The sequence below is a fragment of the Pleurodeles waltl genome, chromosome 1_2, assembly GCF_031143425.1.
Source record: "Pleurodeles waltl isolate 20211129_DDA chromosome 1_2, aPleWal1.hap1.20221129, whole genome shotgun sequence".
In the NCBI taxonomy this organism is placed as follows: Eukaryota; Metazoa; Chordata; class Amphibia; order Caudata; family Salamandridae; genus Pleurodeles; species Pleurodeles waltl.
In genome coordinates, this window is record NC_090437.1 from 738,663,511 (window position 1) to 738,691,299 (window position 27,789).

General features: G+C 41.1%; 1 protein-coding gene across 5 annotated transcripts in view; it reads left to right on the forward strand.

The window, feature by feature from the left end:
* GRIA2 (glutamate ionotropic receptor AMPA type subunit 2) overlaps positions 1-27,789 on the forward strand; it is a 428,807-nt gene that overhangs the window by 256,907 nt on the left and 144,111 nt on the right. For all 5 annotated transcript variants that reach the window (XR_011205452.1, XM_069243241.1, XM_069243251.1 and 2 more), the window contains exon 5: positions 19,843-19,896. Coding sequence is in view for 4 of the 5 variants with exons in the window: in XM_069243241.1 (XP_069099342.1) it covers positions 19,843-19,896 (54 nt within the window). In the remaining variant the exon portion in view is untranslated. The remainder of the gene's footprint in view (positions 1-19,842; positions 19,897-27,789) is intronic.

Below are 27,789 nucleotides of genomic sequence, written 5' to 3' on the forward strand. Positions count from 1 at the left end.
TTTGCAAACCTCAACATTTGGCAAAAACAAAACACTTTTTCCTCCCATTTCGGTGATGGAAAGTTCTGGAATCTAAGAGGAGCCACAAATTTCCTCCCACCCAGCACTCCCCCACGTCTCCCGATAACAATGATACCTCACTTGTGTGGGTAGGCGTAGTGCCCATGACAGGATATGCCCCAAAACACAATGTGGACACATCAAAATTATCTATTAAAAAACTGCCTGTTTTTGCAGGGGGGATCTGCATTTTTGGACCCAGGTGCGGCGGTCATCTAGGGAAACCTATCAAACCCAGACATTTCTGAAAACTAGACTCCCTGAGATGTCCAGGGACGTGTGGCTTGCGTGGATCCCCCAACATTTTCTTACACAGACTCTTCTGCAAACCTCAATTATAGTTGCAAAAAAATCACGTTTTACACACTTTTCTTTGTAGGATCTCTCTGTGTACGAATTTCATACCACCCAATGTTCCCCTCGGTCTGCCGATAAAAATGATAACTCACTTGTGTGGGTGGCCCAGGTGCCTGCAACAGAAAAAGGCCAAAAACCTGTAGGGATTGAGGGGATAACACAGTACGTTGATAAGCACATATTTTTATTTTATACATCTTTAGGCTGACTCTGCTTTGGGGACTCACACAAGTGAAGTATCATTTTACTTGGGAGACTGAGAGAAACACTGGGTGGGAGGAAATGTGTGCAGGAGCGGTGATCCTATAAAGAAAAGTGAGGAAAATATGCTTTTGTAAGCAAATTTTGAGGTTTGCGGAGGAGTCTGAGTAAGAAAATGTTGTGGGATCCACGCAAGCCACACCTCCCTGGACTCAGGGTGTCTAGTTTTCATAAATGTCTGGGTTTGGTAGGTTTCATTAGATGAAGGCCTCACCCGGGACCAAAAACGTAGGTCCCCCAACCAAACACAGGTAGTTTTGTAATAGATAATTTTGATGTCTCCACGTACTTCTATGATCTTCCAAACATTAAAATTGTGAAAAGAAACACACACTTAGGTTATGTTAAAAGACTTCTCACCCACCAAACACGTTGGTGGCATGCTTCATCATCGGAGTCCCACCCGAGACACCTTGCATGTCACGGGTGTGCTGTGACGGCTGATTACAGCGGAGCAGGTTTTGTTATTTTTACCACACATACTGGTTGGATTTGGCATGCGGGTGAATGATGGTTCAGTAGATCAAATTTTATCAACAAGAGTTTTCATGAAAATGAAATACACGATAAAAAACTGAAAGGCAAAAAACGGAACCAATGACTCACATCTCATGAGCTTTACAGTCCATTCACACACCTTTCATACATGGCATGCACAAGACCATTCACGCTGCCAGCCACTGGCCCAGCACATTACAACACTCACATCAACAGACAGTGCCATTCAAGGGACCATCACTTTCAGACGCCCACATGCCTTATAAAGCAATCACACCAGCTGATGGGAGTGTGTGGACTGGCGTTTGGCTGGCACCGCCAGGCAAGCGCCACTCCGCGCACACCGCCAGCCAAGCGCCATTCCATGCACACTGCCAGCCAAGCACCACTCCACGCACACAGCCAGCCAAGCACCACTACATGCACACCGACAGCCAAGCGCCACCCCATGCATAACGCCAGCCAAGCGCCACCCCACGCACACCGCTAGCCAAGCGCCACTCCACACACACCACCAGCCAAGTGCCACTCCACGCACTCTGCCAGCTAAGTGCCACTCCACACACACCACCAGTAAAGCGCCACTCCATGCAAATCGCCATCACTTTTTTGTTTTTGAACAACAAAGAAACCACTAACTAATTATAAATAAGTACCCAACTACAAACACAAAAGCTCTAACTGAATACATGACAGTAATGCCAATCATGAAACTGAACATATGAAAATATAAAACTGCAGTTCACGCTCACGGTAGTTCCCAGTAATTCTTCTGTGTGTGGTAACTCCTGAAACAGCCAGCCACACACTGCCCAGGCTTTGAAGGACAGTCCGGGCAGTACACCCAGCTCTCCCTCCGGACAACCTCTTTGGGCACAGATTATACATTTCTTAGTGGGAAAGCATTTTTTGAGAGTGGGAGGAATCTGATCAGGAAAGTGGCGATCTTTCAATCAGGCCACATCCTCCATCACTTCTACTCTAGGAACTCTTGCATGAATCACCACAACAAGGTTCTCAATCACTGACTCCTGAAATTTAACAAATTTCATCCTTGACTCAGGGGAACAATCCTTAAATACAATAAAAGCAATAAAAGTTGCTACATTAAACAAATGAATCACCAACCTTTTATACCACTCGTAAGACTTACGAAAAGCAGTGTAGGGATCCAACCTCTGATCTACTCTATCAACACCACCCATGTGCTTATTGTAGTCTAAAATGCATACATGTTTGCGCACTTCAGCAACTTGACCCCAAACAGCCACAGGTGAAGTACTCTCATCATGGACGGTAGTTAGCATGTACACATCCCTCCTGTCTACAAATTTCAGAGCTAGCAGCTCATCATTCCGCAAGGCACTGCACTGTCTCCTCTCAAGTTTTTTACAGACAAGCTCCTTGGATAGCCTTTCCGGTTAGAGGGGATTGTGCCACAAGCAACAGAGTCCACTCTGAACAATTTCGTGAACAACTGAACTCCAGTGTAGAAGTTATCTACACACAAATGGTGACCTTTGTTAAACAGTAGTCTACCAAGTTCCCACACAATTTTCTCACTTACTCCAAAAGTGGGCGGACAGCCATCGGGGTCAGTACTGGAATCCTTACCAGTGTAGACCTGGAAATTATAAACATATCCTGTACTACTTTCAGACAGCATATACAATTTAATTCCAGACCGTGCACTCTTGCTAAGAATGTACTGTGTAAAAACCAAAGATCCTTGAAAGGACCAAAGACTCGTCCACACTTATTTCTTTGCCTGGAACATAGACCTCTGAAAAACAATCTACAAAATGATTGTGGACATGCCTAATCTTAAAAAGACGGCACAATCAGGGTGATCTCATGGCAAGGCTAAAGCATTGTCAACAAAATGCAGCATGTGAAGAAGAAGCAAATACTGATTACGAGTCATGGTTGCAGGAAATATAGCCGTTGGTATCAAGGGACTAGTAGACCAATAAGAAGCCAGTGACGGCTTCCTTATCAACCCTATCTAACTTTTTCATCTCTTCCAGATTTATGGGAGTCCAATGGGTAGGTCTAGACTGAGGCCTAAGCCTCTCAGCGTTGTCCCTCAAATACTGCTCTGCATACAAATTAGTCTGCTCAACAATCTCTTCCAAAAATACATCGTCTATAAACAACTCAAAGAAATTGACAAGCAAAAAGTTTTCTGTATTTACTCTACACCCTGGGAGACCATTAAAGGCAGACAACTGTGGCTGCTCCATGTTTGGGGTAACCCAGAGTTCAAGTCTTCCAGTGGGAAGTCTTTCAGCCGCTGTCTGCTACACCATTGGCACATCAGTGTCCCCCTATGAAACAGGCCCTTCATCAGAAGACTCCTCTCAGGCAGAAAACTCACTGCCAGAATATCTCTCTTCCTCCTCTGCCTAAGATGCCGAGTCAGTCTTATAGTCTAGATCAGAAGACAACTCAAAAAGCATACTAACAACCTGCTGAGCAACCACCCTGCTGCTAGCCATGATCCTTTCTAAGAAAAGTAACTTGACAAATACCGCAACAACAACCAGCAATGTCTAAAATAAGTAATAAACAAAGTGTGGCTGTATCACAAAGACTTATGTAAAAACTATTCCAATCACTTGCTTGAAAATGCTAGACTCACCAGCAACTACTCTACACAGACACAGCAATCACCAATGATATCCCACTAAAAAGAAAAAAGAAAAGCTAATTAGACATAAGATAACACAAATATCATTGTGCACAAATCTAAGGACAATTTCACACACAATCCTGCATTTAGTACACCACCTACAAACATGTCATTCATGCATGACAACAATACTCCTTTAGAGTAAATTTATTTACTTACCTAAAACATGCAACTATGCAAACCGCAGGTCAACCACTACCAAAACTGTAAGGAGCTACACCAAAGGAAGCAAAAGCTTTGAACTAGAACAAAAAGGAGAAATAAACTGTTATAATCACAATTACAAATACTTCACCAGTTGACAAACACCCCGCCACCAAACATTTAGAAATTGTCCCTGGTGTCTAGTGGTCTCTGCCCCCCTCAGGGTCAGATGGGACTAAAAAAACTAGACTGATCTGCCCCCAAAGGGGCAGAAATGGCCACCAGTACTGTGCTGAATCCCTTACCCAAGGGGCTAACCCCCCACGCAAAGCACACACACACACACACAAGATCCCTGGTGCGAAGTGGACTCTGCCCCCCTTGGAGGGTGATGGCCCCCCCCAAAAAAAGGCCAGTCTGCTCCCAAGGGAGGCAGAAATGCCATAAAATATATTCCCACCGTTGGGGGGGGGGGGCGACCCTTGCCCGAGGGGCCAACCCCCACACAAAGCACACACACACACACACAGACACACACATATGATCCCTGGATTCTGTCCCACCTGGGGGCATATGGGCCTAAAAAAATAGGCCGATCAGCCCCTAAGGGGGTCAGAAGGGCCCAACAGTGATTTTCCCCCTTTGGGTTGCAACCCTTGGCCAATGGCCCCCCCCTCCACAAAAATCAAAGCGCAAAACATCCCTGGCTTCACTGTACCTTCTGCCCCCCCGGGGGCAGATCGGCTTAAAATAATCCACTGATCTGCCCCAAAGGGGGGCAGAAACTACGAAAAACATTATACTCCCTTAGGGGAGCGACTCTTGCCCAAGGGGCCACCCCCCCCCACACAAACAAAAGCCCTGGTGCCTAGTGGGCATTCCTGCTGCCAGATCGCATCACGATCAGGCAGCAGGAATGCTGAAAGAGACATCAAGGGAAAGGAAAACCCTTTCCTTTCCCCCAATGCCTCTTTTTTAGCAAACCCCCCCCAACCCATGGCCCGAGGAGAAACTCACCTCTGCTTTCCATGACGTGCTGGAAGCAAATAGCTTGCAGCGTTTTGGGCGTCCTCTAATGATGTGCGATCGCATGCTGAGGACATTAGATGGGGGCAAGGGTCGAAGGGGCAGCGATTCCCCTTCCAGCCCTGCCCTGGGGGTGGGAGGCCCTCAGGGGAGCGCTAGTGCTTCCCCCGAGGGCCGGGTGCAGGACCTAACAGTTACGTCCTGGGCATCCGAGTGGTGCTGCCCAGGACGTAACTGTTACGTCCAAGGCACCAAAGGGGTTAATGTATATTATACTTTGTATTGTCCTGCAATCTGGGCATAAACTAGGGTTGTGCAACTAAAAGCCATCTTTTTCTTATTATTTTGTTGTACTTTTGTTGTGTGATTGGGTTCTGTATGCTTGATCTCAAGGTTCAAATGCCTATCTAGTACTGTGCAATTTTGCTGATGAAACCTGGGCTATTGATTCCAAAACTGTGAATGCTTAGGAAAAAGGCAGCCCTTTATGTTTGTGCTACTTGCAATCTATGTAGTTCATCGAGGGCCAGGTGTTGTCTCATCTCTGCAGTTACAGATTCAGGCAGCTATTTGCAAAGCTGTGTGCCCTTCACCATCCAAACAAACAGTCCAGTCAGCACTGTTAGGTCATGCCCTTTCGAACAGACATACATAAAGCTAGTAGGTGAAAGATGGCTTGCTTATGGTTGATCAATGTAATGGGAGATAGTAGCAAAAGCAGTGGAATGAAATACGTGGATAGCAATTATCCGTGAATCCATTTAATCCATTTAGCAAAAAAGATTGCAGTGAGGACATTAAAGGAATGCATGAAAAAGCATTGCTCACACTTTTCAATAACCCTTTGAGCAATGTGTGAGCAAAAACAATGTGAGGAATAAGACATCTGCAATCTAGAAGACTCTAGGCTCCAGATCATCAATGATTGAGGTCAAGGTAATATGAACATGTGCCACTGCCACCTCACAATGGCAAAAATGGCAATGGAACATCCAATTTGGTTGAAACTTGCCTATAGAGTCCTTTTGTGTCATATGTGTACGGTATCAATCATTACACCATGTACTTAATAATTCATAAGGGGATATTTAGCTGGAATGAAAAATATTGAGCTGCTAACAATTCAATTGCCACCATAAGATTGCCTTTCTTAACATTGGTTTTATGATTTGCATCTGTTGAAGTGGATATTTATTGGTCTATGTCCTATTCATGGCAAGTGATAGTGTGATTGCTTTTGATATAGTCAACTATATGACAGATACATTTAATTCAAACATAACATCATCCTAAAAAAAGACACTTGATGGTTTATATAAGAATAACAGTTATTATTGTCAAGACACTTTATGGTGTATATAAGAATGACAGTTATTGTTGTCAAAGGGATGTGGTTCATCCCTACTTAATGTGGTAGTAGTAGTAGTTAACGTTATTCTATGGCTAAAAATGTTTACAATAAAAGCAAACAAGATTATAAAGCAGTTTAAAAAAAGAGTAATTAAAAAGCTGTCATTCGATAGTCGTGTGTTTGTTCATTGATAAACAGATAAATACTTGCCTTAAAAAGGAAATGTGTTGGTTGATAACAAAATAAAAAAAAACAGGAAGGTGGCCTCGGAGATTGTTCTGCATCTGGTTTCTAAAAATATTGATTGAAGCATTTTTGTTCTCAGGGGAGTAAGATTGGACATATACAAATGAATGCTCAATTGATTCATCAAATAATTTGCATATGTGACATAAACTGGAACTAGAAGGAGTTCCCAGCCACAACACCCACATTGATGAACTGAGATATAAAAGAATCTGTAATGCAAAAATAATATTTTTTCACCCCAGGAAATAAATTGAGATTAAGATATTGCTATTGCTTCCTTGTGCAGGAGAATTGAGTGTAACCAGAATTGTTTTGATTGAATACTTAAAGACACTTTTATATGATCTAAAGCAGACATACACAGAGCAGAGATAGCAACTAAAAATGGTAATGTATTCAATTATCAGCTTGATGATATCATGTGCATAGGAATGGAAATATAATGTAAAAAAGTGCTTCTGTAAGGAGTAGCAGTTTTAACGTTTAATGATTAGCCAGAAGTAATTCATTAATTGCCATTTTTCAAGAGGTGAGCATGAAGATAAGCCCCATTCCAGTATAGTCTGCACAATGGAGTGGGTGTTCTTAAATTTGACAACAAATAAGAGGATTATAATAAATAACACGTTGAGTATTAGGATCTTTTTTGGAGGGAGAGCTGTATACCCATAAAGTAAAACAGAAATGAGTTTATATGTGATCACATCAAAAGATGGGTCCTTAGCTCTTTTGCCAGATTATTTTTAGAATCTCTTTATCAAAAGAGTTATTTCTCTGGTTCTCAATTTCAGATCTCTGAAATGCAGGTCCCATCTGACTTTACTAATAATTGTAAGACCTGGATGACTGGTGATGTTTTCTAAGGTTTTTGAGCCAATGTTTTCAGTAAAAACATTTTTTTACTTCTCGTACTTTTTTCCTGCATTTATGACAATGTTGTTTATTTGTTGCATTGTTCTCATTTTGCAGCTGGTGTTGAAGCCCAGTGTAGGTCAATGACAAGATTGCAGGAGTGTCAGCATAAGCTAAATTTTGTGCCTTGCCCCACAGTTTCAGAGATAGACCGTCATTGTGAACCAAGAATTCCAAGAGGTATGCTATGTAAAGTGAAAATCAAAGAGGAGCTAACATGCCTCACTGTTTCAGTCTTTTGGCTGTTCAGATTTTTGGAGAAAGGACTTTGTCATTAGACAGCTTGAATTACACCCGAATGGTTGTGTAGAATTCTATGAGAAAGAGTAGCAAGGTATTGTCATGCCACCAAACTGCAGTTTAAACCATAGGCGATATCTGTCTTCTTTATCAAATGCCATGATATTATTAATTGTGGATCAGCTAGGGGAGAGCCAGCCAGGGTGAGCTTCAGTAGAGTAGGAGTGGCCACGATGAACTGGCAGAATTTGGTGACTCAGTGTTACTCATGTAACATGGAGTTCCAGCCAAATTCTGCCAATCGCCACATGGTGGAATTCCTCCCCCCCCCGCACGGCTCCAGAAATGTGAGCGCTAGTGAGATTTGGTATCCCCTGGAGTCATTTTCTAATGCAAGTCAGTTGCTGATGGTCATGAGCAGTTGAAGTCAGAGGGATGCTTCTCAAGTAGTTTTGCTGCTGCTTGAGTAGATGTTCTACTCTAGCAGCAGCAAAATCAACTCATATGGCTGTGTGTCTTTGGGCAACACATGTTGCTGTTCGCATTGATTTTTCATCTTTGGTTTCTCTACTGGCACTAAATTGCAGCAATGCGTATTTCCACCTGTTGATGGAATTCCTCAGACTCTTATGCACTTTTTATGTGACTCCATGGAATTCCATGGAGTAAAACTCAGCAAGTTTCGCCTACCCCTACAGTAGACTCCTTTCATAAGCCTATTCAGAAAATTTTCCAAGAAACATTTTGCAAACAATTTACCATTAAAGTCCGGTAGACAATTGAGATGCAATTTTTTTGATAAGACCGTTTACCTCGCTCAGAGACTGGTTGCAATTTGGAGCCTTTCCAAGGTCCAGGAAAAAACCCAAAGTTCAGATTTTTTGTAAAGAAGGTGCTTAACATACTCACCCATATTATTTGGTTGGGCTTAGGAACAGCAATTTGGATTCTGTTCAGGCCAGATGCCCTTAAAGAGTTTTATGAAGGGCAGCACTTCGTTCGTGGATATCAGAATTGTTTCACCATAGGACGAACTTGTTGTTTCTACTAACAGAAACTGTATTAAATGTTGATTTAAATGGTTGCCAGACATCAGATATATTTATCTAGTTTATTCTAGAGCTCCTAGGCCAAAAGCATTTTGTATCTCTCTTTTGTATGTACTCAATCAATTGTTTCCAGGTGTACCTGCGTGGCTGTCTTGTTATTTACATTTGAGTTTTATTTTTTTTCAATTGTGCATCTGATTTAGCAAAATGGGATATTTTACGATACAATGCAATGTTTTCTATGCTTTCATTTTGGTTTGCTAATATCCCGAGTAATTTTTGATGGTTTACAGCAGCCTATTTGGGGTTTGTCATGAGATCTGTCTATGGATGTTAGGTACTCAAAGGGAGGTAAAAATAAAATGTTCCCCATATTAGGGTAACATCACAATTGGAAGCTTCACGATATAAATAATGAAGTGGCAGGTGTTTAAGAAAGACAGAGGTTTGGTGAGCCTATGGTTCTGTTTGATTATCTTATTTATAATAGTGAGATTACCATTTAGAGGAACCATTTTAATTAGCATTAGCCAATTCAGTTCTAAAAACCTATGGATTGTGGTCATTGTATTTGTTTCCCATGATTGCAAAGCTAGAACAGTGATTAAAGCCAGATATGTGTAAGAAGATGTAGTTCAGAAGTGAATGCCACCCTTTACAGGAAAAGGTATCACTGGCCAGTTCCTCTGTACTATACAAAGTATTTAAACAGTGGAAACCACGAGCATTCATAGTTGAGGATGTGAGGATGCTTGTAGTTGACTAGTGGTTACAGTATATTTTACTGGTTACTGGAGGATTCAGATAAGTTTCAAGTGAAGTGATGAATATTTAACAGATCTGCATTAAAACACCAGTTACTATCAATAAGTAATATGAACATTTGTCTACTTAATAAAAAAAACTCTGTCTGGATTATGAGGTAAACAAATCATACATTGATACAAAATAAACAAAAAAATAATTATTTTGCAGCTTATACAAACTTTCACGATTAAAATATTCAGTATGGATGGTTTGGTTTTGTGTACTTTACTACTCTTATTTGTTTGTAACATTTTCCAAAATCCCTGGATAAAAACAATGAGTGAGGATACATGATCAATCCATTTTTTATAGTGTTCATAAACACAGAGTTCATTTTTCTTAACTCAGGCAGTGTACAAAGCCAAGGAAGAACAACAGATGGACTGCAACCACCCCACAACCCACTCAGCAAACTTGAGTAAGATTTTAGGTAACAAACAATCCCATGAGACATTTCAGGGATAGTTAGTGGAAACCCAAACACGTTTTCATTCAGGAAGCACACATTCAAGAATAGTAGAAACTATAAATACAATTTAAAGATTTATTTTTAAAATCAAAACCCAATCTTAGTGCACACAATATTACCGGTAATAAAGGCAAATAGAATGGCAGCAGAAATGTTTGATAAAAGATTCAATAACAGGAACAAATCCAGTATATTTGCAGTATACTTTTTATAGGTATCCTACTTTCATTCTGCTACCTTTAGGTGCTAATCTAATCCTAACACAGCAGAATATGGAAAGCCTAATTTAAATTACGAAGATGGCCCACCACAGCATACCTGTCTAAACAATAAAGCTTGTGTTCAGTATAATAGCAAGGCATGTTATCCTCTTATTCTTGTGATTTGCTGTATGAGGCCAGCTGTGCTAATAAGTTCAACAAGCGAAGGCTGATTACCTCCCTTCTAGGTGGCTTTCATTTAGAATAGGTGATATAGGGCCTAATTTAGATTTTGGCAGAGGGGGTTACTCTGTCACAAACGTGACGGAAATCCTGTCCACTGTATTATCCTCCCATTATAACCTATGGAGATCGTAATACAGTGGATGGGATATCTGTCACATTTGTAATGGTGTAACTCCTTCGCCAACCTCTAAATGAGGCCCATAGTTATATACAGCCTGTCTTTTTGTCACATGGCATGACAATTCTCCTCTAGCCCCTTTCTTTTTCTCTTAAGCTTTCAAAACCTGATTACGTGTTGAAACTCTCATAATAAACAATTAACAGTTCATTTAGCCAAACTATGTTCTTTTGAATAATAACAATAAACAAGAATCATAGTTATCAACCTTCTAGAAGGTATTCATAAATCAGAAACAATTGGTGTAAACAGAACAGTCAGCTTCTAGATTAGGGATTGCAAATATTTTCAAGACACATGATTTTCACATTACAAAGAAAAATAGCATCAACTAAATGTGCATTCTGTGTTATCTATCCATATTTACTTTTAATTGATTAGCACATGTAAGTCAAGAAGAGGAAGACCCAGAGGAACAAACTCATAATAAACATACCAGGATGACAATTAGGGTCAAAGAAATACAGCCATATTCTATGTTAACAAGCGAATATGTTAGCACGAAAGGGCACTCATGTACTGACACTAAACTTAAACCTTGGTCCCCATTTCCATAATTAATGGTGGTATTAATCCTTCCTATACTGGACTATTGAGCTATAGCTTGTAGCCTGCTAGGAAACTTCTTGAATTAAACCAACATTATTGAGTTAAACTCAATGCACCTTATCAAGAAAAGCTGATAATCATTCAACTGGTGGTAGTTGATTATTGCTTCTGGAAGTAAATGCAAGCCATTACACATGGAATATATGCCAATTGATGGTAAAAATTGTCTTCAACTTTCTGCAGGTGATAATATTGCCAGTGTCAGTAAATACATCACCAATGGCCCTAATTGCATTACAACTGGTAACTACAATTGTAGAAAGTAATTCTGCCACTAACCAATCAAATTTCACTCTTTCAAGTTTAAAAGTATCTTATAATTGGTAAATGCTATAACTGACTCCTGTATCTTGAAGTGTTGGGTATATGCGGCCATTAAGCAATAAAGTAGGGATACATCAGTTTTTTGACCAGAAACTAAAGCATATACTTTTGGTCTGAACTATTTTAAAGGCTCTTCTCTAGTTGCTCAACTGTTAAATGCAAATGTGCATTGCTGGCTGAATTTTATACCATTGGTGGAACTTAACCTTATTGTATTTACCCCAACAATATTTGAATACTACTAATGTATAGTTACAACAACACCAAGGGCTGTATTCCGTAAAAGGCTCCTGGGGTGCAATGATCATGTGTGCCTGCTTTTTGTGCCCCTTGAGCACTCTTATTTTACAGAAGGGGCCACAGACACTTATGCAAATGCAAATGGTGCTGGTGCACATATAGCATTGATGCTTTTTGAGAGGATGTTCCCTCTTTGCAAGAGCGGGTGGACCCATGCAAAGCAGTGAAATACTTTGCATCTGCACTCATATTAACTCATAATATGGATGTGAATGCTGAGGCACTGACTATAAGCTACAAGGAGGTAATACACATTCAGTGCACCCCCTGAGGGCAGCCCTCTGAAGAGAGCTAAGTGGGTCCCATGGACCACCTCAGGCACTCCTATGTAGGTGGGTGCAGCTGCTCATCATGCTACCTGCATTGTGAAAGATAGAGCATCTGCTTCAAACAGCTGCTTTGTCTTTCACTAATATGATGCCCCCAGGGCAGATAAGAGTTGGCAGTTTCCCTGGGGGCAGCCCATCGATTGTAGTAAACACACTGCCCTGGTCTGCACCAGACTCACCCTGTCAAAAATGATGGCACAGACTGTGGCAGTGCACCTTTTGTATAAAACAGTCCCACATGGGAAACTTTGCCTACTATTAATTCCAGCAGAGTGGTGTAGAAAATCTGACTTTGTAGCCTGGTCTCCTTGGATTTTTCACTTTTTTCTTTACATTATTTTTGGTGACTTTAGAAATCTGTGCATTTTACCCCATCTAATCATTTGTCTGTGCATGTACTCTGCTCCCCCTATAAACATGGTTACATTGGCTTATTCCTGATTGGCACATGTAACTCGCTCGTAGTTCCTAGTATATGGTTTAGAAAATGCACCCTAGGCCTAGAAGTTAAATGCCACTTGTGGACTGCAGCACCTTTTGTGCCTTCCACTACAGTGGCAGTGCAAACATGGGTACATGCCTGACCTGTGTAATGAGATGTCTGCTGTGTACAACCTACAGTCTGACCCGTCAAAACAACCCTTTTTGACAGGTACTTGCCTCCCTTTTAAATATTAGTAAGACACCTCAATGCACGTGCTATTGCCCACAAGGCATGGTGCATGGTATCTAAAAGTAAGAGTGATCTTGCTTTGTTTCACTAGATTTCTGTCTCCTCGTTTGTTGTGCATCCAGGGAGTGCCTTAAACTGGATTTTTGTGTTATACGTGAGAGGACACTGGCAATTTCCCCATGACGCACTCCCACATACCTCAGTGCCAGAGTTAAGTGTGGCCAAACACTTTTGCCGTCTTGAAAATGACCTAGGTCATGGCATTTTGGACCTTTTTACATTAAGACAAACAGGAACTACTGATAAAGTGGGAAGGGTTGCCCCAGGAACTTTTACTCAATTGGTTAGGGAGCGATAGGAGTCACCCTCACCCATTAGCTGGTACCAACCATAACTTTGGCACCACCAAAGCAACCTCCTCAGAACACATTCTGAACCTGTGGAAGAACAGAATAGCTATCTGTGACATGAGAGGAGCCCTGAAGGACTGGAACTGCTCCCCTTTGTACCCACAACAAAGAAGTGGGCTCAAAAAGTCAGTTGTCGGACCTTGTGTGTGACTAAAAAGGTGGAAAATGCTGCACGAGACCCAATTGTTAAAGTGCCCAGCTGACCTGCTGCAACTGGACTTGAATTGAACTTTGCTGTTGGACTCTGTTAAACACCCCGGGGTTCAGGGAGCCTCCAACGTGTGCTCCTATGGTTGTTGGGGCACAAGAAGAAAGTTTGGAAACTTTTGAAAACTTTTGCTCCAGAGCTCCAAGGAGGTCTGCCTTGAAAAATATACAACTGCCTCTTCCACAGAGTCAGATTGAATTTCAGTTTCATTCCACTTAAGGCTCACAACACCACTGAAAAAATGGCTACGTCCTATTCTGCATTCTGCATTGGGAAAAAAAGTGTAGTCTCTTTCTGACATGGGACTTGGAAACTTTTTCACTTTTTGACTTCAAGGCCTTGCACCGGACCAATGCATTTGTTGCATGCGACCAGTACTCCATTGTGATTGGCTCAAATTGCGTCTAGGTCCCGAAATACAGTTTCAAAAGACTATCATTGGTGCCTTTTGATTTTTGGTGCTATTTCTACCAAAAATGGAAAAAAGTCATACCTCTGATTCCCTCATTAGATTTTTGTTGTGTTGCTGTCATTTTGTTTATTAAATGTTACTCTATTGTTCTAATTCGGTTTGAGATTTTTAATCTTTGGTGTTTTGAGATTATTACTGTGTAGGCACTGCATAATAATTTTACACAATACCCTAAGCTAAGCCTATCTGCTCTGAGCCATATCTGCCTGGGGTTGAGATCAGGTTAATTTAGCAACTTCCAAATTCACCCTGACAAGAAGTGTTATGATTCTTTGAGAGGGCACTTTTTTACAAGTGTTAAAATGTGTTAAAAACAGAAACCTTTCCCATTGTAAACATTAACATGCCTATCTTTCTGTTTTAAGGGGTAGAATTGAATGGAAGTTTCATAACTGGTTCATTATGTCTCCCTAACATCCATGTACAATGAATCAACCCATACTGTCTCTCGTTAGCCATCAGAGAACAACTGTAAGTTCATATTTTTAAACAGCATGTGCTCATAATTTGTTTGAGGTTTTTAAGGCCCTTTCTTGAAAAAAAAAACATGCACTTATAGGTTTACTAGCTCCTATTTGTTGAGATCTAAAAATGTTTAAGAAAACCCTTCCAAGTAGGGGTGCTTCCTTGTCATGCCATCCTTTAAAAGGAAATTATCGCCCTTAACTGAAGTAAATCTCTTCACATGCTCATACTGAGAATGAGTCAGGTAAAAGTTTCATAATATCCAAAAAACACATTAGTTTGTGGTTGTACACACACTTTCAGGCTATTCCTGTCCTTGAGCACCCACTTGCTTGAAAGCACATTTTCTCACATGAAAAATGTCATGTGATTTAGGGCCTAATTAAGAGATGGCGGACAGAATAGCCAGTCTGCCAAACTCCAGGCCATAGTGGCGACCACCCCGCCGGACCTATTAGGTGTTTCCCACTAGGCTAATGGGTGGAAACCTCAGTTTCCGCCTGTCAGCCTAGCGGGAAACGGGCAGAAGCATTGTTTCCGGCTCATAATTAAGCAGGCGGCAATGCTGTCGTCTGTAGGGTGCACCAGCACCCTCACAATGTTCACTGTCTGCACAGCAGACAGTAAACATTGAGAGGATGCTGGACAGGAGGACCCCTGCACTGCCCATGCCAAGTGTATCGGCAGTGCAGGAGCCACCCTGTGTCCCCCTGCACCTGTTCTTCACCAGCCTTTTCATGGCGGTGAAATTGCCATGAAAAGGCTAGTGGAGGACGAGGTCATATTCTGCAGGGCAGCGCTTCATGCAGCACTGCCCTGGCAGATTGTGACCTCCACCAGCCATCAACCCATCGGGATCACCGACCACTGACCACCAGGGTCTTATTGTGGCAGTCGGACTGCCACAGCAGCAGCTGTCTTGACTGCTGCTGCAAGGCTGGCGGTCTAAAGACCGCCAGCCTGGTAATGAGGCCCTAATCTTTTATGGGTATAAAGGGTATGTCTGGGAAGTGAGCTTTCGACCCGATTTGTTAAAAGTTTAGCTTCTGGGCTGGTATTAAAGAGCTTTACCCATCCTGGCATTAGATTGAGGCATGTGTTTTTGCACTAGTTTAATCACCTCTTAAACTACGATTCAGGTATGACATTATTGGAAGTTGCATTATTAATCGTGACTAAACATAAAGTGTATGAAATTGGGTTGTTCGTTGAAGGGTGTGAAACACTACTCAAGCAACAGTCACAGTCCATCTTAGAGTGAACCACAAAAAGTCACTAGATGATCTGTGCTTAACCCTTTGGTAGCTTGGCACAAAAGCAGTCAGGCGTAACATAGACGCAATGTGTAAAGTATTTATGCAGCACTCAGACAGTAACAAAGTGAAAACACAACACAAGACAAATCCCACACAATTTAGAAACAAAGAGTGATATTTAAAAGGTTATTTGACACTAAAATGTCAAAAAATCCAAGCAGTAGAACCGGAGATATGAATTTTCAAAGATTTAAGATAATTATAGTGCCTAAAAGCACAAAGCGTCACTTGCGGTTATTTGGTCGTGTAAGACAGGGTGAAAGTCACAAGTTCAGTCCGCCTTCGATGGAGTGTGAACCGGATACAGGGACCAGGTTAGCCCTTTTGAAAATGTTACCTTCGAAAGTGCTAATTAAAGAGAGCAACCGATTATATACCCTTGTGGGCTTGGGCATTAACAGTATAACAGGTAAGCGTGTCTACAGCTGCACACCGCAATTAATTCAAGTGATCCTGGATATAGATATTGTTGATTTTGATCAAGCTCATACCTACTGAAAATAGTTCTCAGTCCCTGAGACACCCTATTCAAAGTCCTTCAGAAGGGGCCGTAATGTTTTCATGTAAATTACTTTGTCCTGAAGATGGTCTCATGGATGAATCCCCTGCGAGACCTAAATGTCGATGCTTAGCCCATCTTTCTTTGGGAATTGTTTTAAATTTACCCATGAACTGTTGTTATGTTAGTTGGACTGTATTTCATTGTGATATTTCAAAAGGGGCACTGAGTACATTGTCATTTGTCCTAAATACCATGTTACAACTGTATATCATTCCATTAGTTCAGACACTGCCAATGTACTAGAAATATTTATAGAACCCCTGATTAGATGTATTCTATGGCCGATTCAGAAATTTTTTATCAATACAGAATATTTGAAGATACACCTGCTTTGGGGAATTATTTTTGTGATTCATTTCTGCACATTCTAAAAAAATCATGTTGTTTTTAAAACTGCATTAAACGAAAGACAGATGTCACCTTAGGGCATCCACTCACTGATTTGGATTTACTGACTGCCTAAAGAAATAAATTCCCCTATAGGCACTCTTACCTGCTATACCTTCTAAAGTGCAGCATGAAAAGTTCTGCTTGTGGTGGAGGAGGCTGCGAGAAGCAGGGAGAGCGTTGTGGATTGTCATCGCTGTTGCACCAAGAGCAGACCAGATGTGGTTGATGGCCTACTGTAGCGCGACGATCCTATTGCGCATCATGAGGGTCATTGCTGGAGCTTCAGGTTGGCGGTTACTGCAGGATGTTGATGATGTAGCACGAAGTGCAGATCTCACATTGCAAGTCAGCACTGATGATTGCTATAGCGCAAAGAGTCAGGTTCACTGGAGCTTCGCATTGCGGTTCAGCATGGGCAGCTAGATCTTGGCACAAATTGGCACGTTCTCAGTTAGGACTAATCCAAAACTTCAGGATTTCTCCTTTCCTTCAAAAAGAGCTCAACCAATGCCCCACCAAGGGTCCTCAACCTGAGAGGAACCTCTCAGGGACCAGGAACTCACTCCAGCAGAGGCTAGCAGAGCTAATGCAGGTCCCATTGCAGGTCCAGTCAGGGCTAGTGCAGCAAGTCAGCCGGGCAGTTGCAGGGAGACCTCTGGAGTTTGTTCTGTCCCTGTACATCAGAACAGGAGGCCAGCTAACTAGCCCTTGGAGTCGCTCAGGTAGCCTAGGATGAAGGGTTCAGGTCCAGTCTTCCTTCTCACACAGCAGGGCATGCTTCAGATATCAGGGCAGTGCATTGGCAGCAGAGTAATTCTTCTTCTGTACTATCCATAGTTCCAGGAGTGTACTGAAGAGTGGGTCTGAGGGTCCACTTTTATACCCGTAATCCCCTTTGCAGTGAGAAAAGCTTCTGGAGTTTTCTTCTTACAAAAGTGTCTGGACTTTTCTGCCTCCCTGTCCTGGTCTGCCTGGGGGCACAATAGGCTAGTGTGATGTTCTTTGTGAGTGTGTTAGGCCCATGCCTTTGAAGTGCAAGGGTGGTAGATGACAGCTCGACCCCCAGTCAAGTCAGGATGGCCCATCCCGCCAACAACCAGACCCTCTATTGCGATACTGTCTGGGAAGAATGTACAGAGGCCAACTGCCAAGTACACATACCCATATGAAACAGGATAAAGGTTGTAGACACCAAATATTTGGGACAAGAAAATGCCAAGTTTCTAAAAGTGCCATTTTTAGAATTGTAACTTAGAATCTGACTTTACAATTAAAAAGTGTTTTGAGATACAATTCCTCAGGCACCAAACATTATATCATTTTCTGCTCCCTAACAAAAATTATCAGTTATATTAAATATAATAAGGTAGCCCAATGTTATCATGTGCGTAATGCCCTATGACCTGATTAGGCCCTACTCAAGAGATGACTTATAAGTGTTTAAAAAGGGAAGGTGTAGGTCTGGCCAAAGGTTTATTTTGCCAGGTTGAACTTCAGTCTAAAACTGCACTCACAGGTTGCAATGGTGGGCCTGAGGCATATTTTAAGGGCTACTTAGGTACTTAAGTGGGTGGCACAATAAGTGCTGCAGGCCCACCAGTAGTGTTTAATTTACAGGCCCTTGGTACCTGTGATACCACTTTCCTAAGGAACAATAAGTAAATTAAATGTGCCAATTGGGTATAAGCTAATTTTACCATGTTTAGAGGAGAGAGCACAAGCACTTTAGCAGTGGTTAGCAGTATTAAAGTCCACAGAGTCCTAAAACCAACAAAGATGAATTCAACAAAAAAGAAAGGGTAAAAGCCAAAACAAATTGGGCAACTACCATCCAAGAGTGTCAGGTCTAACAAAAACTAAGTGTAACGCAATACAATTTTATACATCTAAACATATCATAACTAGAAAAAATGCAATAACTGCAAAATTACTTCTATGTACATAAAGACAAAAATTATAAGATAAATTGGCATTCTTGTGTCTTTGTGGATTTGTTAACTACCTTCATGAGTGAGTGGTTCAGAGGATCCTAGCAACCATCAGTCAAGGTTTCAGCCCTGTAGTAACCTATTGCCTGTTACACATAAAGAACCACAATTGAGCCCTTTGGTCTATAGGTGATTTTCCCCCACTGGTTTGCTACACACCAGTCAGATCCATCAGGAAGGTGTGACATCTTGTGCATGCAAAAGCATTCCCTGCAAATGTCAAAGAAGTATTGCTATGCTAGTGGAGCCAGGGTGGATCCTATACACATGTAGGTCACAAGTTTGCTGGATTAAATGTGGTCAGCCACATTTACTCCAGCCATCTCTGCTGTACTGCTGTTCCTGTTGTCTGCTATATCTTATATAATCTCCTGCATAATGCAGAGTTCCTACAGCGATGACGGTTTATGGGAAGAGAAGCAAGCAATCTACTCAACATCAACTACAGTATGTTCCATGATGCCTGTCCACACCCAGAAATGGTGATGTGGCATTCTAGTTTAGGTCACAGATCCAGCTGCTTTCTTCTCTATCTATTGAAAGCCAACATCATGTGTCATCAGAATGTTCAATGCTTTGGAATGCGGAAGAAGGGTTGTTATGTGTAGTAACAGCTGGTTTGGAGAAGCTGTTGAGGTGGAAATAAAGCATCATGAATCTTACCTTGTTGACGCTGTGTGGTGTGTATACAATTTTCCAGGTGCACCATGCACCCCAACTTTGGCAGAAACTTTTAATTTTACCCAGGCATTCCACTCGGCAGCAACAAAGCGTATACTTTTTTAATTTCACTCTGCTGGCTTAAGCCGTGTGTACGAACAAAGATAAAAACCCCAGCTGTGGGTACACTTCAGATGATAAAAGCGAGAATCATTGATGTTATCATAAAAGTAATGTTGAACAAAGTCCCTGGAGTAAGATCCGGTTTCACTGTATGAAAATGCTAATATCCTCTGCCTATTAATTAATAGAATTGGCAGTATTACCATAGCATAGTATTGTAAACCTAACAATGAAAGCACCTCAATAACCACTGTTTACCTTTTGCCATTCACAGGTTATCACGATAGGAAAACATGTTAAAGGATACCATTACATTATAGCAAATCTGGTAAGTTACCTTTCACCAGTTCTCTACATGTTATTATCAGAAAGATAATTCAGTGCCAAAATGATACAAGAAACAGTGGATTGCGGTACAGAATATGACATCTTTTTGAGTCACAGTGAATAGAAGAAATGTTATAATACATTAGCTTTCAAGACCAATCATAGCTTTTCCTCATTTGTAACACTGGATTTGAAGACTTACTTAAAAAACCTTTTAAATAAACCACTCTATTCTTCATGTGTTATCACGATGTCTTAAACGCAAAAGTACTAGTATTCAATATTTAAATAGGTATACCCTCATTTTGAGTGGCCCAGAAAAAACTCTGTTTCAACTCCCATACATGGAATTACCAATACAAATGTAATTGGTAATTTTGAGCTGTTAAATAGTGTGCAATTACAAGTTGTCCACTGAGAAATGAGGAATGATACTTGAATAGATATTTGCATTGCTGAACCAAGCAATACTTTCTTATTTTTTCATTATTTAGGCTCTTTCCCAACAGAGTAGTTTGTCTGGATTAAGCAGGGAAAATGTCTGGTGGGACAAGAGGAAAGATTGGGAGCGTGTTTTTACTGTGGAATTCGGAATCCCAAATCAGATGGTAACTACTTTTACTGGGTGAATCAAAATATACACCCCACTCAAAGTGAGGGCCTCTCTGTCTTTGCCAATTAATGAAACATATATTACTGTAAATATGAATAACAACACTTTCCATATGATAGATAACTAGACTAGGTTTGAAAAAAAATGTAGGCTTTTGGCAAAGTCACATGTGAAAACAATTGAATTGATGTAGATCTATCCAGAACAACTGTTACATACTCCTTAGAGGATTTATGAAACTTTGGTTTCTATTGGTTTTGCTCATTTATGGTCCTCTTCAGGATCGATTAACAGTGGTTGTCGACATGAAGTTAGAAAATACAAACTGAGAAAATATACCCCTAAGAAATGAAAGAACAGGAGTCTTTTTTGCATATTGAGTTTGTGCCAGAATGTGAGCAATACAATGATTATATTGAAAACTCAAATTACTGAGACTCCATACATTAATCTTCAGACACAATATTAGCTACATTTACTTTTTCCTCTCAGTTCAAACTTTATTATTATTGCCTTGACACAGTAGACTATAAGGCACATTTTATGATTTGTGCCCCACATATTTGTATCTGCATAAAAGATGCCTTCTGTTAATAATTAGAAATCTTCTGTCACAATACCATGTATATTTGCCATCTCTCAGTGTATTATAATCTGCATGGATCATCTGGGAAAGTGTTTAAAACTGACTAAAAGAATATTTGATTTATTGTGTTACCCATATGACAAGTATTCTGTACAAAATTCCAATTAAGAAAGGTTAATGAAGATAAATAGTCTTAATGACTGTGATAGTACCTATTTATAATACATCTCACACTCATACAAATTTAAGCTAAATCTGGTTGGTCCTAGTACGTTTACATATGACATATTATTATCCATATATATACTTGATTGAATTTATTTAGGATTTTGTGTTGATATACAATTTCGACTTACTTGTATATATGACTTTTTTTATCAAATGCATTTCTCTTTTATAATGATGTTGTAGATCTCCTGCTGTAAGCAAGTTGTCGGTTTGCAAACTATTGCAAATTTACACAAAAGTGTAAGTTTATCTTTGTGAATTAGGTCCTTTAGTTTCATGAACATTGATGTTCCAGATTTGTACTTTTCAATAATAAAAACACCAAGGGCCACATGTACAAAGATCAGGTTTTGGGACACGCAAATTGCGAGACTTAGCAACTCGCAATTTGCGACTTGCAAAACCTGATGTACAACGGTGCCAATGACACTGTTTGTGATTCGCAATGGGGTCGCAAATGACCTACCTCATGAATATTTATGAGGTAGGTCGCAATTTGCGACCCCATTGGGAATGGCAGCACTCACAGGGATGGTTGCCTGCTGGGGTCAGCAGACCACCATGTCTGTGACTGCTTTTAAATAAAGCAGTATTTTTTGTTAAATGCAGCCCGTTTTCCTTAAAGGAAAACGTAATTCAATTTGAAAACAAAAATGAAATGTTTTATTTTTATTTTTTCAGAGCAGGCAGTGGTCTGTGGGACCACTGCCTGCTCTGATTTTTTTTTTCCGCATGCATTCACAACATACATCGATCTGCGACTAACAATTAGGAAGGGAACGCCTCTTCCTAATTGCGAATCGCAAACCCTTTCTGCGCTTCGGTAAATAGATTACCAAATCGCAAAATGGGTCTGTACATACCAAAATCCTTTTTTTCTTGTCGCAAATGGCCCAATTCTGCGAATCAGGACGTTTGCGATGAGTAAAAAGGTACATAAATGTGGCCCTGCAGTGAGTTTTCTTACTTGGAATGCAATCTTATTCGTGAGTAATTTTAAAGTCTTAAGGATTTTGGGCAGCATTCATTCATCTATTATACAATCTCTTTTTTAACTCACTGGACTAGTTTCAGCTCAGAAATATATTCAATTGTAAAATACACAGATTCTTACAACAGCAAGACCTTTCAGAGTATGCTTATAGGGTTACAGACTTTTGGACAGTAAATGTTCCGTATACTACTTTATCCCCTATGCAGAGTATGTTAACCTGTATTCTAGATTTGCTAAAATAGGCGCTTTTGCTTTGGAGTTGGAATGTAATGTAGTCTGACATTTTCATTTTCATTTGATGTTGTCAGTCTCAGAAAAAAGTACCCTATATTAAGTGTTCTTCTTTCAGCGGTCAGTGGACTGATTTTGACTATGTATACAAAGTATGACATCAACATAATGGTACAAACTGCAATCCGTAAGAATAAGCATTATAGGTCTCATTTAAGAGGCCCTAGTGGCACACTGCGCCACTGGAGCATCATTTTTTTTGATGCTCTGGTGGAGCAGTGTGCCGGCCCATATTTACATGGCCACGCAAAGCCACCTTGTGTGGCTTTTCATGGTCTTGTAGATGTGGACCCCTTTCATGTATAACACTGCGTGAAACAGGCATTCCACTGGTGTTGCTGTGGGTGTTCCCACAGTAGCACTCATGGAATCTAATGCATTCCCAGATTTACAAGTCTGAGAATGCGTCAGATTCCTATGCCACCTAAGGAGTGCAATTATAATGGCACAAGGGGGAGAAATAACATTATTTCTCCCTGTGTTTTCCTCTTTCAATGTGTGCTGCATTTTGCAGCACACATAGAAAGAGGAAAATGCCATTAATGACTTTTTATGTGCAGGAAGGTGTCCCTTCCTGCACATGAACAATCATCCCGGCAACAAAGGCTCCCTTGCACCATACTGCAAAGGTGCCTGCGTTGGCGCTAGGCAGCAAGTTGTGCGCCAACGCAGGGAACAAGGACAGAAATGCACCATATTTTATAGATATGGGGCATTCCTGCCCTTTTTTTTGGACAAAGGGCAGCGCAGCAAAAAGGCTTGTGGCGTTGCCCTACACCAAAACTTAGTAAATTAGGTTCTCTATGCTTTTGCACTGTAAGAAAGTAGCAACCCATCATCCTAACTTTCGATCAGAGAAGTGTTAGTAGGATGAACTGTTTACTAAACATCTGAGCCTACTGAATAAATTAATTTTATTTGAATAAGAGGAAGTGATATTACGGAATATTTCTACATTTTTATAGAGATGCATTTATTCATAATTCTAAAATAACCACCCCTCAACTGTGCTGTCAACATAGTGGCTGATGAGTGTATCATCCTTTTTCTGAATTTCTATCTGGCGTTACTATCCTGTGTTTACATGGAGTTTGTCAGATCTGTGTAATTTAAAAGACAAATTTGTGTTACTTTGAATTGATAGTCTGTTTTTTAAAGACGGTCTTTACTAATTTATCTAATAAAGAATTTACGTGAAAGAAATGTTTACCACTCATATTTGTAAACTGATAATGGTGAGTGCAGAAATGTTATGAATCTAGTGCAAGGGGAAAAACAATAGCAGCCATTTTTTCTCAAAAATGTGTTTGTGATTAACGTGAAATTCTACTTCAAACATATATGGATTTAAATAATAGACCAATGGATGGTCATGTAAAGTTCAAAATCATATGCAACTCTTTTTACTTAATATGTTTGAGATAAGCTCACTTAAGATGGGATTTTCATTTCGATTTTTGACATTTCATCTACTGAACTCCAACGTCGTTTGCTGTTTCTGAACACACTTTTGTCCATAACAAGTACTCTGGCCATGTGTAATTGAGGCAGTATCCTATGTGTTCTTTTTTAAGGAAAATCCTTTTTACATTATCCTCCCAGACTAATAGAAAAAATAAAGAATTTCTAAGTGCAGAACCTTCTTACAGAAATATCGAACATAAGCAAATGCCACTTCACTCTCTCAGCCAAACCTAGTGAAGAAGAAGGGAAACCTAGTGGTCTGCTTAGAGTCTACTTACCATCAATAAACATTGTTTTATATATATCATGGTGGCTGCAAAATTTCTACACCAGACTTGTTGCACAAATGTAAATCATAATGAAAATCACAACTAAAATTGTAGATATTTTACATTTAATTTTAAAAACACATCATTATTGTATACCTTTTGTCCAATGAGGCCTTCCATTTCTATATTGGTGGTGCCTGACACATTCAGCCTTGGAATACCCAATCTTTTCTCAGATTAGTCTTAAATAATGGTGAAAGAAAGACTCTTCAGCAGGTGCATAAATGTTTGGGCCTAGAGAGGAGAAAGGTGCCCAATCTGAGCAGTGCATACCTTGATATAAAGATGCCAATGTCATTTGTTGTTCTCAAGAACTGAACACAAGAACACAATGCTTGCAGGATTGCTGTGTAAACAACAATGGCCTTGTGCCAAATAGGGGGGCATGAACATTAATATATGAGGAAGGCAAATGGTTTGGTGTTCCATCATGGGTGGAAATCAGATGGTAGATCGCATAGCAGGCTCTTGGCCTTCTGATGGGCAGAAAGTTGTTCGGACAACTCAGATCAGTGCTCGACCTTAATTAGGAGTGAAAACTGCTCCAAGAGCGGAGCATAAGCAAGGAGACAGTTTTCTTCCTCTTGCAGAAAGACCAGTCAGGGTGGACCTAAGAACTTCATTAACATGTAAAGGGTCTGCCCTTTCACAAGTAAATGTTAGGTGAGACCTGAGGAAGACCGAAGTTTGTTTTCCCTGCCAAGCTGGCACCAAATCCAGATGGAGACAACCTACCTCCAAGAACCAATTCATGAGTGACCACAGAGGAGAGGGCTGTTCATTTCCCCTGATATATCTCTGTGGACACACAGACTCTGCACAATGTAGAACAGGCTTATTCATCTTAGATTTTAGGTTTCTGATAAAGTAGGTAGCCCCTGACAACTTTTACCCCATCAGTTATGGAGGAACTAGGAGTCATCCCCACCTCCTAGTTCATCCCAACCATAATCCTGGCGCCTCAAGACACCCTCCTCAGAACACTTTCTGGATGTACATAAAGTCAGAAGGATTGACCTGCTGTCTGTGACCTGAGAGGATCTTTGAAGGACTGGACCTGCTTCCTTTTGGACTCAGGACAAAGAAGTGAGCTCCAAGAGTTAGTTAGAAAACTTCCTGTATGGCTACAGGGACACAACAACCTGCAAGATGCCTTTTCTCCTGCTGTGATCAGTTCACCAGGATCAACTGGACCTGGACTGGAGCTTGCTGGTGGCCTTTTCTGGAGTGAGTCTGGACTCCTTTGTGTTGTCTCTGTGGTCCTGGTAACCTTAAAAGTGACCCAGAGGCACTGTTTCAAAAACCCAGAAAAGTCTCAACTTGGAACATTTTTGGACTTCCAAGAGAACTTTGGAGCATCAGTTTGACCACTTGGCAAAGGTGTCTGATTTCAATACAGTTTTGTCAGATACAGCTTTAGGTTTCCCCACTAAGGACTCAACTTAATTCTTGGCTGAGAGAAAGCTCCTTTTCAACACCGACAGAGTTCCCTCCTCTCCAACATCATGGTATGCCCACCCAATTTTGATTCGGACAGATCATAGTTTGATGACAGAGAAGAAGACTGGGGTCTTACTTCTTTGAAGGGCTGATGGTGTAATTGCTATCTGAGAATTGGCTAGATGTCTGCCCACCTAATTTAGATGAGTGGACATACAGAGGTTTTCAATGCCAGTCACTGCCAGGAAACGTCTGGCAGTCAGAGGCACTGAAAATTGCTCAATGTGCCATAGAGAAAATTCTCTTTGCCAAGGTTTCATTGTTTTTTTACTTTCAAAAAGAAAATCCCACTTTGGGATCTTCTCTTTTTGAAAATGAAAAAAAAGTAACTTTGTTGTATGGCTCTGTCCAAGGTTACAATGCATTGTCAAAAACTGCAGTGTTGGTGGTTCTTGTCAATGCTTGAAATGTCTTCCGGGCATTTCAAAATTTGGTAGTCGGCACCTCTGTTGGGCGAAGGAGTAATTTAGTCCATTGTGCTGGTAGAGGATGGGCCAACTGCCCTATTATAAACTGGCCGTAAGTCAAAAGATAAAGTTTTGACTAGGATGAACCCTGTTGGGGTATCCGGGCTGTATTGCAGTTGGCCTGCGATCGCTTCTAGGTCACTGTCTACTGCTTAAATGGGCTATAATTAGTATTTAGGGCCTTATTTCGACCTTGGCAGAGTTCACAGTGGTGACGGATATCCTATGCGCCGAAATCAAATCCCATTATAGCCTATGAGATTTAGATTTCTGTATTTTCCTCTGAGTTCTAAATCAGGCCCCTAGTGCTTTTTTGTACTATTGTTACTAAGAAAAAATAGATTTTTGCCATTTCTCTGTCTTTTCTTTGTAAAAGTTTTTTTTTTATTCAGTTGGGCTTTTGATAGTTTAATGTTTTGACCTTATTACTCTTTTAGTCTTGCATACTTACTTTACAAATTGCCCTAAATTAAGCCCGTCTGCTCTACGCCATAACTACACGGGGAATGTGACTGGGATAATTTAGTGACTTTGGGGTTCACTGTAACAAATCAGTGTTATTATTCATTGAGGTAGATAATTGCCCAAGGGTGTGGCCAACTGTGGCAAGATGGCGGGTGCAAACTAGATCCTTACTATTATTACAACCAACAATCTGGTCACATCCGTGTCGGCCTCACAGCCAGCCACACTTCTTGCGGGTAGCTGAGGGGGCCTGGCCAGGAAGGAGCGTAGGGCCGATTTTCCTGACTGGATGCAGCATCGGGATGGTCAGGTGACCCACATCTGACTGAGGTCACATGGTCTACGAGACCGCAAGAGGTGAGTGGAGGCCTCTGGTGTACATGGCACCTCTGGGAGAGGGCAACCGAAGAGGCTGGATATTCCCCTTTTTCTGGGAAGAAGTTGACTCGTTGGAGCCCCCATAAAAAGAAGTGGCTGTTTGCACCTCCTGCGCCTGGCATGATGTTGGGTCTATGGGGCCGAGAGAACTGCCAGTAGGTGGAAGTAGCTCACTACAGGTAGGATCAGTTGGCTGGAGCACAGGCCTGACACAACTGATAGCAGATGGCCTTAGAGCTGTTGGTGGATGATCCTAAATGTCCAGAGAGGAGTGCAGGAATTTTCAATTTAAAGTGTAGCAGTCCCCCCCACACTCACTGAGGGGAGCTATGAGGCTCTGTGGGGGCACTCCTCTTCTCTTCAGGGCCTACAGAAGTGAGTGGGCATCAATGAGACTGGTTCTGTCCTAAGGCCCTCTTCATTTTGCACTGGCCAAAGCCGGATTTTAAGCACTTGGCCCTCCTGAACTGCAGAGAGGACCCCTTACTGGGATCTCACTAATGATCTAGACTGCTTCCGGACTGCTCATGCCCCCTTGTGGTCAGGCAATGGCCTTAGCGATGGCATGATGCGAGAGGT